Here is a 16,479-nt window from a genome sequence, read left to right as displayed (position 1 = left end):
AATAATAATTTTTTTGATATTATGATTGCCTAAATTGGATCCATATACATGTTATATAAATTTGCTGAACCCGTAACACATCACACATTTGATTTTGGTAGTTGATATATTTTAAATATATCAGTTTATTATTATTTCATATTATTATAAATAGAATGTATCATTTTAGTCTTATAAATGTGTAATGGTTTGATAAATATAGTTATCTATAGAAATTTCGTTAAAATTATATATAAGAGAAAACTATGATTGAAGTGCGATATTATTATGTAATTATTTATATTTTTATTTTTTATATGTCAACTCATTTTCTAGCTAAAGATTTTTCATATCGCGCATAATATTTTTGCATTTTTGCATCTCCCATCGGCGGATGGGCATTTGATCCAAAATGTGCATAATTTTTGAGTTTTTCTCAAGCAAATGCATTATATTTTTGCATTTTTGCATCTCCCATCGGCGGATGGGCATTTGATCCAAAATGTGCATACTTTTTGAGTTTTTCTCAAGCAAATGCATTATATTTATCGATTTTGAGTTTCGGTAAAACTCCAAGTAAAGGGACGGACGATAAAATATGAAACTTGAAGGATCAGAGAAAGCCAGAGAGTTAGGACACTGATGATAGTGTAACACTGTTATTTTTTCAGATTAAAGCAAACAATATGTTCTAAGATTATTCCGTTGCATACATTGCTATGTTTTTGGAGTGAATGAATATGTCAGCAAAAATACAAATAATTTATGGACTTATTTTATCACTTTTCCAGCTTACTAATCTCAACACTGTATCAATGTACTTTGATACCAAATGTAGCTACATAGTTATTCTGAATTCTACCTTGTTCATAGGATTCGGTTTTAAGAGACTGCCCACACATCTCTTATTTCTCCCTATGTTTCTATAATGTTTCATCTTTATTATGACTACCAAAGGGACATGAAGGAATAAGTCACTTGAAGAACCTTGATCCTTTTACAGTAACAATGACTGCTGGTTCTCAAGACTTCATAAACAAGGAATAAGCCGGAAACTGTTGATTAATTGATAACATCGAGCACAAGTTTACGGGACTTCATAATGGACCACCTCATGCGTCTTTGGTAACCTGCTGCAATGAATCCCAGAGAGAGTACAAGAATCCACTTAAATCCCAACTGCAAAAAACAAAATCACAAAGAATTAGCGGGCTACTACTCTTTTGCAACGCTGTTTCATATGTTAATGTGATTTCAGTGTACCAGTTTCCTCTCTTCCATTTCTGGTTCTGCAGCCCATGCCAGGAAGGTCACAATATCTTTGCCCATCTGTAGCACCATCATGGATCAGAACTTTGAGACGAGTTTTAAACACTTGGCATTATAAGTAACTCAATCCAAATATTTGCCACAAGCCCCTAAAGAAATCTAGTACAAACCTGAGCTTCTGTTGCAGGGACGCCATCTTCATACTCAACCGCACCATCATTGAGCATTTTAGGCATAGCAATAGCTCCCCCGGGAAAGTAAGGATTATAATGCAGGCCTTCTCGGACCTAAAATAACGTTTTCTTGGGGTTAGTTAAGCAAAGAAAGTAGCTTACCATGTAGATTTCATGCTTAATACTTGAATCAAGTTATCTGCTAATTAAGACTCAAGAGAAGGGACTGGATATGCTACATTCTTTGGACAAATATGCAGTGACTGCTAATCTTGTCTTTAGCATCATTCGACTCAATAAATGTGTTATATGTAATACACATTTATACATTACTATAATCTTGTGCCCCTCACTCAGTAGAAGGGGATATAAGCAACATGAATGCACAAATCCAATCGACAATATAGTTCATGTTAATAGTTAATTGGAATTGTTATTTTGGTGGTCAATTTTATTGGAGTATACTAAAGTAACTAAACACAAATACTCTTATTATATTATTATACCTTTCTATCAGTACCTCCAATGCAGATGTATGAAGCATCAAGAGATGGCCACAAACATGTTCGAGGTCATTCCATTCGGTAATGATTCCCAATATACAAGCTAAAGAAACAGCATTCTATAGTCAGAGTTCCTAGCTGATTTGATATTCTAGTCCAAAACATAACGTAAAAGAAGATCCAAGTCTGTAAGGCAGCAGCTTGGGCTTAGATATTTTAAAGTCTTGAACTATGTTACTCAGTCTCGGCTAGAAGAGTCTGACATGGATATGTGTCAATGTGTCTGACTCGGTAATATTCTGAAAAATTTACATCTTTTTGGCTGAAAATAAGTGTCCTAGTCCAAGTGTCCATGTCCGAGTGTCGACTATCCGACACGGGTACTTCGAGGCAAAATGAAGAGTTTGGGTACATAAGTCTTGACTTAATACCAGACTTGTTATTTATTTGCTTTCTAATCTTGTCTTTGCTCCTATGGGACTTCCATCATAAAGAATGTTTTTATTAAGAGCAATATTACTAATATTATATATCTATACGTGCTTCAACTTTCTCATTTACAACCAGATATCTCCTCTCACAATTTCATATTCCAGTGCCTTCAAAGAGACTCCACTTGTACATGATTCTGCTTACAGAAAAATTCAGTCTATTCGAAAACATTACTGGAATAATGTACATGTGCTGAGAATGACAGCATAAGAATGAACAATAATTGCTCCTGTTGGAGTAAAAGCAGATATTACGCACACATATACTAATATACAGTGTCACTAACAACATATTAGTCATTGCATAATAGTTTTTTTTTTATAATTCATACTGAGGCACATAGTAGCTTACATATACTGTAATATTGTTTAACCATAGGTTATCACATTATATCATTGCAGTACTGTACTACTATGCATCATTAGAGATACAAAAACAAATGAGGAGATATAGAACTTACAGACACACCAGCAGGAGGTTCACGGTAACCAGTTAAAAGGGCAAATATGTAGTTCTGGCCATTATGACGAGCCTGAAGTGAAAAAATAGTGAGAATTTTTTAGGAAAAAAAAGAAGCAATAAACCAAAAAAATTCAAGACAATAAACCAGATGGCATAAATTACTTTGGTAATAACACTTAAATCTGGAGGGTAGGCTCCTCCATTTGCAAATCTAGCTGCTTGCTCATTTGGGTACGGACTAGGAAAATGATCACTTAGTTTTCCAGGACGAGTAAACATTTCACCCTCATCATTAGGTCCATCAACCACCTCAATCTCAGCAGCCATGGCTTTAGTTTCCTCCTCCGTGTATGCTACACCAACCAAGTCACGATATGCAATCAAGGACATTGAATGGCAAGATGCACAGACTTGTTGGTAGACCTGGTGACCACGGCGAATCCTGCTCACATTGAGTTGCGCGGCAACATTAACAATCATATATAGTATATTATAATGTATCTCCACATATAGCAACAGTTAGAATACACAATTCTATTGTTCCTAACTAAGTTGTTGGGTGTTTTTATACTGCTGCAACTAGTCCCAGTAGTGATTTCTTCTGTAAACAATTCACCCTAGTCCAATTTATTTATTTATTTTGCTAAATAGTCCAAAGATTTTTCTTATTTTGATTTTTAAATTTGGAACAAAATTATTTTTCAAATCACATCATGGTGAATATTTTAAATTTCGTTCATTTCTATCAATTAACTTGGTCATATGAAGCATGTTCACGGAAGATATGTACTACATAGATGAACTGACATGTTTGGAATTATGTCTTATATTAGCCATTAATGAAGGTCACACAAACTTGGTAGCTTAAGAAGCTTAAGATAGATAATAGTTGGGTGAAACTCACGAAGCATGATCGTATGAACTGAGAATACCGCTGTGAGGCCATGGATAATCTGGACTTTCTAAACCATGTTCAGCCTCATCAGCAGAGGCTACTGTTGTAAAACCCAAAAACCCCGATACACCTGCTCCAAGGAGTGCAAATGCTCTTAGCGACTTCAGGTAAACAGTTCCTTCTTTGTCATTCTTTGCCTTGATGGATGACAAAACCGGAAGGGCCTGCAAATTTAGGAACAGAGAAAGCAGAGAATGAGATAGTACTGTTTTTTAAAGAATGCTATAAAAATAATAATTTATAATATACTATTTTAAATTTTACTTCCTAGTTTCACTAATGAATAAGAAAAATGTTACATGGGAGCTGTGACCTCCTTGGATCCATACAATATATGATACTGACTACATAGCTCTTGAAATCAAATTACAATGTTTAACTCAACTTCCAATGAGGTATATAGATTGGATTAGTAGCACTCAATATTACAAAAATATTCACGAGTAACAGGTTTCCTGAATCCTTTGAATAGAGAGAGATAATAATTTTGTGCAAGGTAATAATAAAAGATAATAATTTACATGGATTCCAGTATTTTATATAAATCCTTTTTTAAGTTGAAAACCTCAGTCACGATTAGGTCAAAATGGAATGGGATGGATTAGAAACAATATATATGTCATAATCATCTATGTGCAAACGAATCTATTTGACATTCCAAATATGTTGGCTAAAGAGAGTATCAACATGCACAAGTTAATAACAGGCTGGACATAGTACAGTGGGTGTGTTGGTTGCATGCTGTTGTTTTGCTCTGTTAAATTTCAATTGTGGGCTAAATTCCATGGGTGAAAAGAGGGCTTTTTGGGATGGCCAATAATCCTGGAAGTTATCTACTAATTTTAAAGACTGATAATCATAAAGCAGGCTTAATAAACAAGTTCTTTTAGTTTTGGAATTCCAGAACAATTTGCAGATGTTGCAACAAAGGTAGAATGATCCTTATAGGTGGCTGTGTCCGTAAGAGGATTTTCTGCACAATGGGGAGGAATTGCAGTTGTAGGTGGTGATTGCGTCACAATGGAGATGAAGTAATAACTCAATTAGGTTCCTGGTTAAGTTTGGTTCGGGCTCAGTATGATTTAACTAGTAGAAGGTTGCCTTTTCAAGTCCTTACTTTAGTATCAAATAAGCTTCTATTTAGTGGCACCATTTGTATCTGAATCTGTAGCTATCCTTCTTCAATCATAATTCTCATTAACTTATATAATTTTGGCATAACAATAAAAGTTCCTTTGATAAGATAAAGGAAATCAGAATGAAGAGTACACTTTAACAACTAGATTGTCAAATTGATAACCAAAATATAAAGTCGACAAGAAAAGGCATTTTGTGTCTGCACTATTGTTGCGGTGCACATGCTTGGGAAAGCTACTAAGCAACAGAGATACGTGCTTCAAAGTTCAAAGATTTTGTCCTATGCACATGTGAATTTTAAAGTGTAGCATTGCAGGAAACTACACTTACAGTAGATTGAAATTGCAGTCTCGCCCTCAGTAACTGCTGCAATGCTCTACCTCCGGCCATTTCAGTCAATTTCACAAGAACTGATCACCAAAAGCAAAGAAGGACCATCAAATTTAGAAAAACTAAGGTCGTTAGATAAAATCCACTGAAATCGGAAGCATTTCTTTAAAAGAGCTTTGTCACTATATTGAATAGTACTTATCAGATAGAGAGGCAAAAAGATTGCACATATTGAAATAAGAAACATTACAACGGGAATAAGTAAAAAAAGTTGCAACTTTCACCAGTCATCAAGCATTATTAAGAAAACAAAAACATGTCTGAGTACATGCATGCATACTTCCCTTAACAAAATATAACTCCCGGTGAGCTTAGAATTGTCATTCCAATAAAATATCAACACAATTTAGTTTGGCCTCTTCGGCCTTTAGCTCGGCATTATCAATTTAAATTGCTAAAAAGTCATCACCGCTGTATATCCAGTGAGCAATCTCTGTTGCACAACTTTTCCAATTTTAAGGAATAAATCATTCTTCAAGATATTTAGCAAAACGCGGGTCACAAACATTTTAAACACAGGAAAAAATGTCGACTTTCTAAAATGATATCAGCACAGAAAATCAACGAATATTGTTGGTGCATTACACATCCATCAAAACTGACTATATGCCTCCATGAAAAAATGTACATAAGAAGCTCTACACATTATAAACCACAAATAAATATGCTATACATCAACAACACGAAATTCTGATATCTTACACAAATAAAAAAATGAGGTTATATGGATGACCTGTTGATGATCTGAGGTACAGAGATTAGGGTTTGTTAGTTCTGTCAAAGAAACAAAAGAAGAAGTGTTTTCAATCTTGTTGTTGGTGGTGGTGTGATGTGATCTGTTATATTCCGAGTCGCAAGCGGGGAGTGATGGCAATGTGTTTGAGGATCTCCGTGTGTTTAGCTCAAACACTCCAACTCACAACCACGCTTCACTTCAACCAATAATCATAATTATAACCTGGTTTTTTTTTCTCACCTCGGGGCATTTTTACATTATTTATGTTACTCGCTTGTAACCGAGTTGTTATTTTAAAAAAAAGATAATTGCATATCGCACCCCCAACTATCGTTCAACAATGATATTGTACTTATATTTTAAGAAACTCAACTCGCACCCCCTATCTTTACATTTCAAGAATGATACGAACTCTACTCTTTGAATTCCGTTAACTTCCGTTAAAATACTCTCTCCGTCTCAATTTACATGTCCCTTTTGTTTTTCGAGGAGTCAAATTGATTAATTTTTGACCAACTATTAGAAAATATTTATTTATAATTTTAGGAAATAGAAAGTTACATATTAAAATAGACTAAAAAGTTGCATTTTAAAATAGAAAGTTACATATTAAAATAGACTAGAGTTACATATAATATGTAACTCTAGTCTATTTTAATATGTAACTCTAATTCATTTTAATATGTAACTTTCTATTTTCTAAAATAATAAATAAATATTTTCTAATACTTGGTCAAAAAATAGTCAATTTGACTCTTCGAAAAGCAAAAAGGACATGTAAATTTAGACGAGGGAGTATTTTAACAGAATTTAACAGAGGGAGTACGTATCGTTCTTGAAATGTAAAGATAGGGGGTTGCGAGTTGAGTTTCTGAAAGTATGGGTACAATATCGTTTTTGAATGATAGTTAGGGGACACAATATGCAATTTGAGCCTTTTTAAAAATATAAAGTTATTTTAATAATTTATATGATAGGTGTATATTTTTAAAAAATATATATCTATTAATATATGTAATATAATATATTATTATTTAAATTATACGAATTCCCTTGCTAATACTTTATAGGTTGTTAAATATGATTAAAGTCAATATTTCCAAATGAGTGAAAATAAAAAAAATTATTGATTATTCAACAATTATATTTGATTAAAACAGAGAATAGAAATGAGAAAATGATAATAAAAATCATATTCCACTTATAAATATTTGTTTTCTTTTATTCAGAATAATAATTAGAATAAAAGTTTTATTCTAATTACAAACCTTATTCTTTTCAATATTCACAAAATTTACCTATATTTTGTTTATAACACAAACAGAAAAGGGAATATATTTTATTTACAATTTTTTTCAAATTGATTTCGATCATTAAATATATAAATAATTTTTCATATTTAATATTATATATAAATATATTTATTTATACTGCGGTATTTAGAACATCTAGAAAATATAAATTATATTCTAATTACAAAACTTACTTTTATTTGAATTTTATTTAAATAAATTTTATTTGATTTTTACCTAATCTCTGTTTTATTAAAAACATAAAAATATAAACAATGTATTCTATTAAGGCAACTTACAAAACCTTTTGCTATATCATATAGAACGAAAAAATTGACATATAAAATTTTATTTTATATTCAATATTACGCATATATATTTTTTTATTATTATATAATCCCCACCGTCCATCCAATAATAAATCTAACTTTTCATATTTGTTCTGGACTACCATTCGAAACAATTGTTCATTACATTTATTATATATAAAGTGTTCTAAAAGTCAGCGATTAATCGGGATTAATCATCCATTAATTGCTGTTCGGTCGGCCACCGTCTCGATTAAGCGTTAATCGTTGAAAAATTCATTTTTTTCGAAAAATCGGTCAAAGACGGGATTAATCGGTCGAAAAACGGTAAAATTGGCAAAAATCGGTAAAAAATTGGTAAATTTAAAAAAAATAAAAATCATAGTAAAAAAATTTAAAATTTAAAAATTAATTTTAAGACACATTGTACTATTGTCTTATGGGATGAATTGACCTAAATATTTTGAAAATGGATATTTGTGGATAAAATCATTGGTTTTTCAATTTATAGAATTATATGATTGTAAATCTATTGTAAATATAAATATAAATATATTTATATTTATCTAGTTTAAAAAATAATATTAAATTGATTCCGATTAATGATCCGATTAATCAGTCTGATTAATACCCGATTATCCTATTAATCGCTAGACGGTGTCTTTGCCGACTAAGTCCGATTCTCACTTTTACAACACTGTATATAAAGATATAATAAATATATTTTATAAAATTTTAAAAATTATAGGCTAAAATTACATGAAGGATATATTTGGAGTGTCATGTGATTAAGAATTGCTGTGATACTCAATCAGAATTAAATAAGAAATATTTGAAGTATCTCCGTTATATTCAATCTGTCTCCCACGATAAGCAACTGCGTCTGCCAGCGAAGCTTACAGCTTGAGATTGTATTTTAGTTCCAGTTTCCTTCTCAGAGTTTCATGCCCAAGTCAACCTAACCTTGTCAGAATAAACACAAGACATTCACTAAGGTACATCTTTTTCAATTCCTAATGTTAAATTGACCTTTTCAAAACAATTCCCTTGAATCTTTGAATCATTCCCATATCCAATCTTCATCAAGACCCCTTTGTTATGTAGTGGGCATGTTTATTTTGTTGTAAAGTTCAAATCTTTAGTTGAAAATTCATTTCTTGATTCAGATTTGAGTAAAGGGTCCGTGTCAGTTTTTGTGGTTGTTGATTCTTGAAATTCTTCACACACACACTGATGGGAAAGGGAGGAGGCTGTGTTCCAAGCAAAAAGAAAGCACCTTTGGGTGTATCTAAGCAAGATGCACCAGATGTAGTTAGTGAGAGATCAATCACTGTTGAGGAGCAAAGCCAAGTTTCTGATGCAAGACCTCAAATTCAAGATGAGGTTTTGGTGCAAACAATCAAGAAATTGAGGGTTTTTATAGTGTTTTATTCAATGTATGGACATGTGGAAAGTCTTGCAAAGAGGATGAAGAAAGGGGTGGATGGGATTGATGGAGTTGAAGGGGTTTTGTATCGGGTTCCGGAAACTATGTCACATGAGGTTTTGGAGCAAATGAAGGTGCCCCCGAAGGGGAATGAGATTCCAGTGATATCTGTTGATGATCTGGTGGAGGCTGATGGTTTTTTGTTTGGTTTTCCGACTAGGTTTGGTAGTATGGCTTCCCAAATGAAGGCATTTTTTGATTCGACTGGGAAGTTGTGGAATGAGCAGAAGCTTGCTGGTGTGCCTGCTGGCTTTTTTGTGAGTACCGGCACGCAAGGAGGTGGACAAGAAACCACAGCGTAAGTTGAAATTCTTTTTACATAATTTTGTTGTCTTATTCTTACTGAAATAATTGATTCATAGTATACTTATTTAATATAGTTTAGCGAGAGTCCCTGCTCTCTGAGTCACTACTTGAATTGTTTACTAATGAAGTGAAGTTTATGTTTGATTATGTTGTTTTACATTGGGTGAAATGTGTACTGTATGTAATTTAGCAAAGTTTAGCTCTTTAGGGAATTCACATACAAAGGAAAAAGGCATAAAATCTAATCCTGTCTATAACTCCCTTTCTATTACTGACCTATATGGGTTTGATATTCTATCTATATAAAAGTTATTGTCAGTTTCAGTAGTAACTACAACAAAGTGTAGATTATCTGCATCTGATTTGTTATGGCATGTCTACTGTTCCTTCCCATCGGTAACCTTCACCGAGTAAGTTTACTCAAACAAGCTCACCATAACATATGCAAAATATGAGTATATTAGAGCAAGTCCAGTGCTAAATGTAAAATGACTATAGCCATTGCTATATTATAGCATCAAATAGTGCTTTTTGGTGTTAAAATAGCACTTGCACTCCATTGATATTTCATATTACAACCTAATAATTCCAAATTTAACCAAAAATTTCTCCAACTCATCCATTTAAAGTGGACCTCTTTGTATCCCAATTCTAAATTTTAGTTAATATATATATGATGTGGTAAGGAGAGGTATTGCTATCTTTTGTTCAAATATAAGACCAAGTGGATGCATTTATAGGACTAACTATAGCTATGCATTGGAGTTGAGTTTTATAATTTTGATCCTATATTATAGCTTTAGCCTTTAGGATTAACTATAGCTATGCATTAGACTTGCTCTTAGCATTGACTAGTGTAGTTACAGGATGTTGAAGCAGGTTCAAGTCATAACCACAGAGAAATTGAACGTTAATTTGTCTTGATCCATGCTCATATTAAAGGTAAGTAGATTTCATCTCTAAATTTAACATAAATAATTACGAGACCTTCACAATCAACTGAGCTCTATGGTAGTTGCTCACTTCAGTTTTATCTAGGGACTAAAACTTTAAACAATGATAAATTATGATATACATAGACTTTGAAATACACATGTTTGGTTAAAGATATGAAATGCAAACATTTTGATCAACTTGTTGTGTGCTCTATTTAGTGGTCGTTTAGGACTTCTTTCAAACGTCACAGTTGTATAGTTTTCTGGGCCGAAATTAATTTGCTTCATTCCAAACTTGCAAAAGAAATTCATTTATCAGCTGTGACAGGTAAATATATTTCATAGTAATTGAATTTGTTAGTGAAGAAAGAGATGCACTTTAGCATTGCCAAGTCAGTTTTGGGCCATCGAACCATATAACTGATGATAAGTCCCTGCAGAAAATTTAAGCTAATTCTACCCTTTGCTCCCTCTCTTTTCCTCTACTGGAGCCCAACTTAAGCTAAATGCACTTCCTTTCTAAATCACCGACAACAATTACAACAGCCTGGGTTTCGTGGAGAACACGGAGTTGTTAAAAAGAGTTTAGGTGATTCCTGTGGTGCCTTGTTGCCTGATGGTGACCATATTTTTAATTGGTACCAAGTCATTTCCATCTGGCTTTAGCTTGAATGAACATATGAAAACCAAATCCAAGACCAGGACTCTATATATTTCTTCAACTTCATGTATGCAGCCAATTTTTTTGTTCACAAGTCACAACAGATAAATTAACCCATTCCTTTACAATGTTTTACATTTTGCGGTATTCATATAAAGTTTTTCCTTGTGCAGTTGGACAGCGATCACACAATTAGTCCATCACGGAATGCTGTATGTTCCAGTAGGGTATACATTTGGAGCCGGAATGTTTAACATGGAAACTGTGAGAGGAGGTTCACCTTACGGCGCTGGAGCTTACTCAGGTGATGGCACAAGACAACCAAGTGATACAGAGCTTGCTTTAGCAGAGCACCAAGGCAAGTACATGGCGATGATAGTCAAGAGACTTGTTCAGCCAAAATCTACGGAATGAAACCATAGATCCAGCTAGTTAATATCAACACCACCTATACAGCTCTCTATTCATTTGCAGATATGGTTTTGTTTGTATGTATGATTTGTAACATTTTTGCTGTTAGATTTAAAACCCAGAGCCACCCAATTCTTGTCATATGATATTTGATTGATTGTTGAGAATATTGTACAAGTGTCACTGATTTGTCAAACAATAAATGTTTGCTTTATTTTCGACATCTCATTGCAGTATTGTAAAAATTGATCGATTACACTATTATTCGAATGTACCAAAAAATCAGGTCAATACAACTCGGATGGATACTCGGAATTTAGAGATCAAATCAATTTAACCAAATAAATGTAATTTGCAATTTCAAACAAGTACTGGGGACTTCAGCCAGGCATAAACAACTTTTTATCATATTTTCTAATATGTAATCAGGTATGAATAAATTTTTTATCAGATGTTATGATGTGTGCACATACCCTGATACCCATACTTATAATCTTATAAATTGTATAGATATAAAGTATAAACATTTAGACATTTAGTGCCTGTTTGGATGCAAAATGTAAGTGCTTGCAAATTTACTTTTGTTGACCCGTTTGTGTAAAAAATTTCAAAAAACTTAAAAAAAAAATAAAAATCATAACTTTTGTTTTAAGTCTTGTACTTATTTTCCAAACATTTTAATCACTTGCTTCTATCTTCTACTCCCTTCGTCTCCCTCAATTGTTTACATCGGAGGGAGATACGGAGACCAAGACAATGTATAAAAAACGTATAAAAAATGAGTAAAGTTAGATGAAAAATGGGTAAAGTGGTGGGATCTATCAATATTTAATAATAAATTTGAGATAGTGGAAAAAAGTAGTAAGTGTAATAGTAGTTTTTATTGTTAAATATGAGATAGTAGAGAGAGATAGTGGATGTAATGATGAGAAAAACTTACTATTTATAATAACGTAAAGAAATGGGAGGGACATCCCAAAATAGTAACAGTAAAAAAAATGAGAGAGACAGAGGGAGTAATTCACTTTTTTTACTTTAAACAAGAAACACTTATTTTAATATCACTCAAACAGGCGGCCTCTTAGGTTGTGTTCACTTCACGGAATGGAATGAGGGGAGAATGGAATGAAATTTATATTATAAATTGTGAGTGATTAGTGAAATTGTTTATAATTTTCATTCCTTCACTCATTCCATTCTAACTATTTTAACTAAAAATCTAACCCACATGTTTTGAAAGGAATGTTGATTCCATTTGTTCATCATCTTCTTCATGAAAAATTTTAACTCACTCACATTTAATCATTATTGCCTCATACTTTCTCCAATCTCCATAAAACTTGTTCATATAGTTTCATTCCATTCTCCCCTCATTCCATTCCATGAAGTGAACACAACTTTTAGAGTATTTAATTTTGCTAAGATATCCCATGAAAAACGAATCTTTACTGGCCGAGTCGGATCAAGAAAAGGCACCCAAGACATGTATTATAAAACAAATTGACATTTTTCACCATGATAAAATGTTTATGTGAAATTTTAAAGATATAAAAATATTTTCTGGAAATCTGTTTGTTCATTGTTCTGTCAGTACGAAGGGGGAAATGAAGGATGAAAGTATAGATAGAGAAAACATGTATGGAAAGCTACTAGTAAACACCTTCTAGGGAATTTTTAGGGAAGGAGTTATCAGCGAAACTTCCATATGAATTAATATTGGCCTCCTATGAATCAGATTAAGCACCATTCTTTAGCTTATCTGGGATTAATGGAGGCACTCTTAGCATTGTAACATATAAATCAATATAAATAAGCAACAAAGAAGATGGATATACAGCTCTTGGCTACAGAGGCTGCTGCTTTCATCCCGAAGTGGTCTATATATAAGTCCTCGCTCCTCAAAACCCTAGTAGCTGCTGGGTTTTGTCTTCCGGCCCATTATTTTACGTTTTCTTCTCTCTCGGCCTTCCATTTTACAATTATATAAATTATTATAAAAAATTTAGAGGTGAAATTGATCAACAATATCTTTAAATTTGAATATTTATATATTATTAATTTATATGATAAGAAAATATGTTTTGTAATTTTAAATTTTCACATAGAAATCATAATGTATTAATTTCAACATAATTATTGCTAAAAATATATAGATTTATAAGATTATAATAATTATTAATTTTATCGTAAAAATTTTTAACATCTTCACTTTACTATTTTCTTTCTTTCTTTTCAAAATTACAATCATCACTGTTTCTGAATTGGAAGTTCATTTTGTTTATATTTATACAGTTATAAATTTATTTTTGAATTATTAGTTAGAATATTAAATTTTAAGGATTCAAAAATTCTAAATTCTTTCATAAATTTATTTTAATTTAAAATTTAATTTCACAAAAATAATATAACATTTTTTTCAAATTATTAAATTCTGTAGCAATTTTTCCCACAACGTTGAACTTGTCTGATACTTAAAGCTCATACATCATTTTAGCTAAACATGAGATCTAGTTATTAAAATAAGAGTTTATTGCGCTTTGCACCCCACCGGTTTTTCAAAAAGTCATTTCTGGCGTATACTTTGTATAATTTCAGTATGCACCCCGCCGGTATGAATGCGTCAATTCGAACCCTTTCATCAATAAACCATTAAGTATATTGAAGCCCGTTAAGTGAGGGGCATTTGACCAAATCTGAACATAGTAAAAGTACCATTACCCTTTCGGTGCGTATATATATACATATAGTAAATTATATTTATTTGTCTCTCTTCTTATCTCTTCTCTGTTTTCTTCATATCTATCCCCTTCTTTCTTTACCTCTTCATCGATAATGGCTAAAAGATGTGTATGTGGTAATTGGTTGGTAGCAAAAATGGCTTGGACAGAATCAAATGCCGGTCGTCGGTTTATTCTTGTGAAAGATGTCGATTTTTCCGGTGGTTGGATGAGCCGCTTTGTGACCATGCAAGATCAATAATCCCTGGGCTTTTGAGAAAAATTAATAAACTCGAAGCACAACAAAAACAAGTTCAGTGCAAGAGAATTGGTTTTGGTTCGGAATAGATCGGAGGTCATATGGCGTGTTCCGAGGCAGGGGGATGGGGTTTCCTGGGTGAAAGGGACATGGAGTACCTAAAAGGATCTAAAGAAGAGAAGTGCAGATGCAATGTTGCACTTACTTTGTTAATTGTGACATGGATTGCAATTGTTTCGTATAGTTTCTGCAATATGCAAAATGTTGATGTAGAGGAATAGGTTGGTTGGTAGTTGTAGATGTCATTTTCTTCGAATTGCACTTACTTTGTAATGTATTTGTTTCAAATGAATTCTCTTAAGTTATGGTTCCCTTATGTTTGTTTTGTGTTTGAGAGGTCATGATAGCACAGATGAGGACAGATGTTACCATAAAACAGTTGAGGATAGAAGTAAAACTAGAAAACAAATAAAGTAGAAAGCAAGTATAAATGCTAACCAAACACAATGAATGACATAGATAAAAGCAGATGGAAAGCATAAATGTTTAAGATCAGATACAACCAACCAAAAGAACTTCAAGTTTGAAGCGGCCAACTACAATAAGATTCGCTCAATAACAAGAAAACTGACCATTTCTCAAAAGATAATGAAACAGAGCAATTCTCAAAAGACACTAGTTGTATCTCAACCAAAACATTCCAAGTTGCCAATATAGTGTCAATACCAAATAAAAGTATGCATGAGATGCACTAGACCATGGGACCTTTGTTATTCCTCAATGCTGCCTGTAATTGCTTAGGAGCTGTGTAGTTTTGACCATCTCTTTCAAAGTACTCAACTCCTGATGGGCCTGTTTGTGCGGGTGGTTTGAAATGCTTGACAATAACTCCATGAACGAGCAGTTGTTTACCATCTTTGAGGGGGCTGCATCTGGGAAATATTCCTGCAAGTTTCTTGAACCTAGGTGGTTTCTTCATCTCTAAATCTTGGTCGGCAAACATCTCATTTTGTGCTTTTTGGAGGTCATCTAATTTTTGTTGCAAAGTTTCTTCATTTTCTTCATCTTCCTGCCTCATTTTCTCACTATCAAGTTTCTACATGTTTTATCACATGAACAACCACACAACAACTTAGATCTTATGAAAACAGTCAATACACACTAAATTGGCACAAAAAAATGAAGTAGAATGCACCTTAGCTGTGCAAGATCTGGCATTGTGTCCAAGTTCCTTGCAGTATTTGCATTTGGTTCTTCTTTCTTTCCACTTGAAGGCATCTCCTTCTTTGTTCCCAACAGTTTGCTGTTAGGCAAAAAAACTCATATTAGATGCAAGCAAGATGTATATGACCTAATATGGAGAGAGATATGTTATTATACCTCTTTGGGACAGCTTTTGACATTGTGCTCCCACTCACCACAGTTAGAGCACCTAAGACTAGTTCCTGTTTTCTTCATTGTGTGTGGGTTATCTTCTCTGGGCTGGACCACATCATTCTTTTTCTCACTTTTTTTCTTGGGTCTGCTAGGAGCAACTTTCTTTATTGGTGGCAAAAGGGCCTCCTGCTCAGTGTGTTCCAAAAATTGCTCCCCACTAGTGGGCTTCAAAATGTGATTGTAAACCTGCAAATACCTTTCTCTAGTATAGCATTCATGAATAAAATCCATGGGGTCCAACTTCTAAAACTGAATCCAAGCCACAACATGGAAGCAAGGTATTCTAGTGAGCTGCCAATTCCGGCGTGCACATCTTTTTTGCTTCAAGTCCACCACCACCTCATGGCCATCCTCTCAACATTGCTGTCATATGCACTCTCTGAGCTGGGGCTATCATGTTCTTCCTCATCCTTTGCAACATTTTCTCCATCTTCTTCCTGATTCTCCATTTCTGCTTGTGTAGTGTTAGATTTCTTAGTCAACTTAGGCCCCCCCGTTTTGCTCTGCCTCAAACCTCCTCCAATATTCTTCTGGCTACCCTATCTCTGGCTACCCTTGTCTTCATTGCTCT

General features: G+C 33.3%; 2 protein-coding genes and 1 non-coding gene across 3 annotated transcripts; 1 reads left to right on the top strand and 2 right to left on the bottom strand.

Moving 5' to 3' along the window:
• Positions 1-666: 666 nt before the first annotated feature.
• Positions 667-6,225, bottom strand: LOC108196597 (cytochrome c1-2, heme protein, mitochondrial). The gene is made up of 8 exons (XM_017363953.2): positions 6,094-6,225; positions 5,301-5,380; positions 3,783-3,997; positions 3,041-3,320; positions 2,877-2,948; positions 1,419-1,535; positions 1,243-1,308; positions 667-1,158 (listed from the first exon to the last, which is right to left on the bottom strand). Exons 2-8 carry the CDS (start codon positions 5,358-5,360, stop codon positions 1,042-1,044), a joined length of 927 nt encoding a protein of 308 aa, XP_017219442.1. The 5' UTR covers positions 5,361-5,380; positions 6,094-6,225; the 3' UTR covers positions 667-1,041.
• A 2,271-nt stretch (positions 6,226-8,496) lies between these two features.
• LOC108197990 (probable NAD(P)H dehydrogenase (quinone) FQR1-like 1) lies at positions 8,497-11,716 on the top strand. The gene is made up of 3 exons (XM_017365843.2): positions 8,497-8,691; positions 8,863-9,480; positions 11,258-11,716. The coding sequence occupies exons 2-3, from the start codon at positions 8,930-8,932 to the stop codon at positions 11,496-11,498; spliced, it is 792 nt and encodes a 263-aa protein (XP_017221332.1). The 5' UTR covers positions 8,497-8,691; positions 8,863-8,929; the 3' UTR covers positions 11,499-11,716.
• A 1,411-nt stretch (positions 11,717-13,127) lies between these two features.
• Positions 13,128-13,261, bottom strand: LOC135149985 (small nucleolar RNA snoR83). The gene has a single exon (XR_010288340.1). It is a non-coding gene; the product is annotated as a small nucleolar RNA snoR83 (small nucleolar RNA).
• Positions 13,262-16,479: the final 3,218 nt, after the last annotated feature.

Source organism: Daucus carota, chromosome 1 (genome assembly GCF_001625215.2).
Source record: "Daucus carota subsp. sativus chromosome 1, DH1 v3.0, whole genome shotgun sequence".
Lineage (NCBI taxonomy): Eukaryota > Viridiplantae > Streptophyta > Magnoliopsida > Apiales > Apiaceae > Daucus > Daucus carota.
This window is presented reverse-complemented; position numbering and strand designations above follow the sequence as displayed.

Coding starts and splice junctions, on each gene's coding strand:
- LOC108196597 (XM_017363953.2), bottom strand. CDS start 5,360: ATGGCCGGAGGTAGAGCATTGCAGCAGTTACTGAGGGCGAGACTGCAA. Junction 2,949..3,040: donor ATTTAAGTGTTATTACCAAA/GTAATTTATGCC, acceptor TTTTCACTTCAG/GCTCGTCATAATGGCCAGAA. Junction 1,309..1,418: donor TCCCTGCAACAGAAGCTCAG/GTTTGTACTAGA, acceptor ATGGTGCTACAG/ATGGGCAAAGATATTGTGAC.
- LOC108197990 (XM_017365843.2), top strand. CDS start 8,930: ATGGGAAAGGGAGGAGGCTGTGTTCCAAGCAAAAAGAAAGCACCTTTG. Junction 9,481..11,257: donor GGTGGACAAGAAACCACAGC/GTAAGTTGAAAT, acceptor TTCCTTGTGCAG/TTGGACAGCGATCACACAAT.